General features: G+C 43.3%; 1 protein-coding gene across 1 annotated transcript in view; it reads left to right on the forward strand.

Moving 5' to 3' along the window:
- SEC23B (Sec23 homolog B (S. cerevisiae)) overlaps positions 1-4,994 on the forward strand; it is a 51,962-nt gene that overhangs the window by 39,509 nt on the left and 7,459 nt on the right. Inside the window, exons 16-17 of the mRNA XM_011963590.1 lie at positions 3,459-3,614; positions 3,989-4,054. Of these exons, the coding sequence (XP_011818980.1) occupies positions 3,459-3,614; positions 3,989-4,054 (222 nt within the window). The remainder of the gene's footprint in view (positions 1-3,458; positions 3,615-3,988; positions 4,055-4,994) is intronic.

The raw sequence follows: 4,994 nt of genomic DNA on the forward strand, positions 1-4,994 counted from the left end.
CTCTCCCGGCTAGTTTTTTGTATTTTTTAGTAGAGATGGGGTTTCACTGTGTTAGCCAGGATGGTCTCGATCCCCTGACCTCGTGATCCGCCCGTCTCGGCCTCCCAAAGTGCTGGGATTACAGGCTTGAGCCACTGTGCCCAGCCCTGTTTTCTGCTTATTTATTAATTTAGGTTTTTAATGACATTTGTAACAACAATTTGGGCTTAGAAAGCGCAGTGGCTTTTATTCTAGTGGATAGAAACTTTTCTTATGTCCCTGGAGTATTTGTATATTTATTAATTTTAATCATCTTTGCTGTAAATATGGGCCGGGCACAGTGGCTCATGCCTGTGATCCCAGCACTTTGGGAAGCTGAGGTGGACAGATCACCGTAGGTCAGGAGTTTAAAACCAGCCTGACCACAGGCAAAACCCCATCTCTACTAAAAATACAAAAGTTAGCCGGGCATGGTGGCACACACCTATAGTCCCAGCTACTTGGGGGGCTGAGGTGGGAGAATCACTTAAACCCGGGAGGTGGAGGTTGTAGTGAGCTGAGATCACACCACTGCACTCCAGCCTGGTCAACAGAGTGAAACTCCGTCTCAAAAAATAATAAATAATATATGCTGTAAAAAAATCTCAGGTGGTTCTTATTTTATTTTTTTTTATTTATTTTTTTTGAGACGGAGTCTCGCTCCGTCGCCCAGGCTGGAGTGCAGTGGTATGGATCTCGGCTCACTGCAAGCTCCGCCTCCCAGGTTCACACCATTCTCCTGCCTCAGCCTCCTGAGTAGCTGGGACCACAGGTGCCCGCCACCACACCCAGCTAATTTTTTGGTATTTTTTGTAGAGACGGGGTTTCACCGTGTTAGCCAGGATGGTCTCAATCTCTTGACCTCGTGATCCGCCTGCCTCAGCCTCTCAAAGTGCTGGGATCACAGGCGTGAGCCACTGCGTGTGGCCGCTTCTTTTAAATCACTGTAAATCATTACCTTCAAAGTTAGGCAAAACTAGTTTATTCTCCTCAATAAATATTTTATACATATTACTGTTCTTTCAGAGTTAGCGTTTAAAGCTGAAGTTGTGCTTTGATGAAATAACATGGTCCAGGGAACTTCACACTATGTCTGTGGATCCCTGGGATGGCTGTGGATAGCTTTCAGTCCATTTCTTCCTCAGAAAGAAATTCTGAGACTCTGTGGAGTTTCTCAGTGGGGCTTATGCCCTGAGAAAGGGAATAGCTTCTCTGAATTATTTGCATCTTCATGGAAAAATCCTTTAATGGAGATGATGGTGATATTTATATTCAGTGATGCTTTTTCTTCTATTGTATGTTCTCTACCTTCATTATATTGGCTATTGATTTGGTTTCCTAGTGGCCAACCATTAGAAATGATTTCTGAGATCATGAAAAGATATAAATTGTGTTTCGGGATTCCTTTAGTAACTTAGGAAGTATTTGTTTTCTAATACTCCTAAGTATTCTATAACTTCAAACTTTTTTCAGCATATTAACACCCAGTCTGCTAGCCACTTGCACACAAGTGCTAGGCTGTCAGTAATAGTCCTAGACTGAGAGCCGGATGACCAGCTGCTCTTCCCACTGGGTCTTTTGGTATCAGTACAGTCGGCCCTCCGTATCCACAGTTCCACCTCTGCAGATTCAGCCAATGGCAGGTTAAATTTCAAAATTATTTTGAAATAATGATAAAAAATAATACAAATAAAATGTATAGCACAGACCGGGTGTGGTAGCTCACGCCTGTAATCCCAGCACTTTGGGAGGCCGAGGCAGACGGATCATCTGAGGTCAGGAGTTCAAGACTAGCCTGGCCAACATAGCGAAACCCTGTCTCTACTAAAAATACAAAAATTAGCCAAGCGTGGTGGCAGACGCCTGTAATCCCAGCTGCTTGGGAGGCTGAGGCAGGAGAATCGCTTGAACTCGGGAAGTGAAGGTTTCAGTGAGCCGAGATTGCACCACTGCACTCCAGCCTGGACGATAGAGTGAGGCTCTGTCTCAAAAAAAAAAAAAAGAAAAGAAAAAAGAAACACAGAAGAACTATTTATATACTCTTTACATTGTAGTAGGTATTATAAGTAATCTAAAGATGATTTAAAGTATATGGGAAGATGTATGTCGGTTATATGCAAATACTGTGCCATTTTGTATGAGGGACTTGAGGATCTATGGAATTTGGTATTGGGAGGAGTGGTCCTGGAACCAATCTTGTGGATACTGAGGGCCGACTGTACTGATGATGAAGCATTCTTTGCCCTAAGCTCACCCCTTATTGACATTTCTTTTGTAACCCCTGATGCTGTTCATTCACTTGTTTATTGAGCACCTTCTTGTGCAAGTGAGGGGTTCTAAGGATAAAGACAGTGACACTGCTGTTACCTTCCCAAAGCCCCGAGTGTGCTGAATGCAAGTGTTCGTAGGAACTCCTGGCCCCTGGTGAGCTTGTGGGCATTTCCCATAGGCCAACTGTCAGTCACAGCATTTAGACTTGGAAAAAGGTAACTGCCACTCTGAGAGGAAGCGAGCAGAATACAGAAGGAGGCATCTGATGAGAATCCTCTGCCTGGAGCCATGTTAATGGCTCTGTTAAGACACATTGCACACTTGCTGTAGCCTCTTTCTCCATTTTTCCTGTCCATTGTCTTCTTGTTCCCCTAAATAACATGCAAAAGCACTTCACTTTGTTTAGAAAGGTATATGAATCAGTTAATGAATGTTTCTTGATTTCCTGTGTATACAAGATATTTTCTAGACCAGTTGCTGATGAGTATAAAAGAAGGAAGGGTGATAAAATGTGTAGCTTAGTCGGGGAGACAGATCGTCTGCTTTCCACAGTTTAGCATATGGCTTCTCTTCACTGCCTGATCAACACTCATACTTTGATTCTTACAGCTCTTGTCTCCTTTGCCAAGGGTACCCCAATTCAGGGCCCAGGGGGAGCAGGGGATAGGGATGAGTCAGTTGCACCCAAGTCTGTATGACTACTGCTTACTGGAGGAAGAGTGTAATATGTGTGCCATTAGGAAAGGAGATGGGGGAGTGGAGTCTGTGTGGGCAGCCAACAAAGCCCTTTCCTTACCAGATGTGTGGAGATGAGAAGCTAGACTGAGTGATAACAGTGGAAGTGGAAAAGAAGGGAGGCCGCCGCTCCTTGGGATGAGTAATCCACAGGCTTTGTTAAGTAGTTGATACAGAAGTGAGGAGGCATGAGTGGTGCCTGACATTCCTGGGGGAATGTGCAGGTAGGGGTGTCCTGGATGCACCCATTTTGCTTACTCCTGCTTCTCCTCCTGCAGGTAGCTCTGCTTTGCTCTCCCTAAGAAGCTTATCATTTTTGACATTAGACTTCTTCACTGGAAACAAGCTCTGGGTGGCGATGGTAGAATGTCAGTGTCAGTGAAGGCTGTTGTTACAGTTTCCACAATAGTTTTGGTTGGTTTGTTTCTGTGTAGACCATAGCCCAATGGCGTAAAGCTGGCTACCAGGACATGCCCGAGTACGAAAACTTCAAGCACCTTCTGCAGGCACCACTGGATGATGCTCAAGAAATTCTGCAAGCGCGCTTCCCGATGCCACGTTACATTAACACGGAGCATGGAGGCAGTCAGGTGAGCGAGCTGAGTTCTAGCTCCAGTGGTTTGTTCGTTTTATGACAGATTGTTATTGCTATACATCCAAACAGGATGGTTAATATTTTATGCGATGACATAAGTTGACACACAGGTAATCTTCCAAATATGACTTCTTTTTAAATAAGTGGTCAAAATACACTTATGTAAAGGGATTGCCAAGATAAAATACACATTTTATGTTTTAGGATCCTTAAATGGAGAGCCAGTGGGCTTAAGCTAAAGAAATAGATTACTGTGCAATGAAACAATTCTAATTTAACCAAAGAAATATTGTAAAAAATTATCTTTTTTCTGTTACATTAATATTAATGTCACTTTTTAATCTTTAAACCTTTTTGTTGTTGTTAAAGGCTCGATTCCTTTTGTCCAAAGTGAACCCATCTCAGACACACAATAACCTCTATGCCTGGGGCCAGGTAAGAAATTTTCAGGTATTTGGGGAGGATGCCAAGCTAGTTTTTTTAAAAACTTGTTTTAAAATTCTACAAATTGGATCTCTTTTGGCCTAGAGACAGAATAACTGCATAACGTGGGTATTTTGCTGGGGAGTAGCAGGCAGCGAATCAACTTGAATAACATGGCTGGGCCGGAGCTTGAGGGGGCTCCCTGGGCGGGTCCCCTTCCACAATATACAGCATAACATACCAGGTTCAGGCCAGGGGACAGAGCACTGTACTGTGGCCTCCATGGGGGTCTCCTTCATCACACAGCAGCGTGGCCCCTAGTCCTCTCTCTGCCAAGAACACAGGGCAACTTGTCACCATCGATTTTGCTGCCTCCTCACTTTCCAGCTGAATTCCTTCCCTTCTCTCCTACCCCCCCCGCCCCCCACCAATTACTACTTTATCTAACTGTTCCCAGCATTTATGTCTTTCTCAGATGAGCCTTTCCTTTCATTCTGTTTTCTTATAACATTTTTAAAATTAAACTTTTTTGTGATAATTGTAAATTTACATATAGTTACAAGAAATAATACAGAGAGATCACCTGTATCTTTTACCCATTTTCCCTTAGTGTTAACATCTTGCAAAAACTGTAATACAGTATCACAACCAGGATACTGAAATTGATAAGGTCAAGATGTGAGGCATTTCCATCACCAAATTTATTATGCACTTTATTTCTATGAATGTTACATTGTAACATATAATGAAATAATTGTACAACTCACCATAATGTAGAATCAGTGGGAGCCCTGAGCTTGTTTTCCTGCAGCTAGATGGTCCCAGCTGGGGGTGACGAGAGACAATGACAGATCATCAGGCATTAGATTCTCATAAGGAGCACGCAACCTAGATCCCTCACATGCGTTGTTCACAATAGGGTTTGCACTCATATTAGAATCTAATACTGGCC

Source organism: Colobus angolensis, unplaced genomic scaffold (assembly GCF_000951035.1).
Source record: "Colobus angolensis palliatus isolate OR3802 unplaced genomic scaffold, Cang.pa_1.0 Scaffold117, whole genome shotgun sequence".
Taxonomy (NCBI): domain Eukaryota; kingdom Metazoa; phylum Chordata; class Mammalia; order Primates; family Cercopithecidae; genus Colobus; species Colobus angolensis.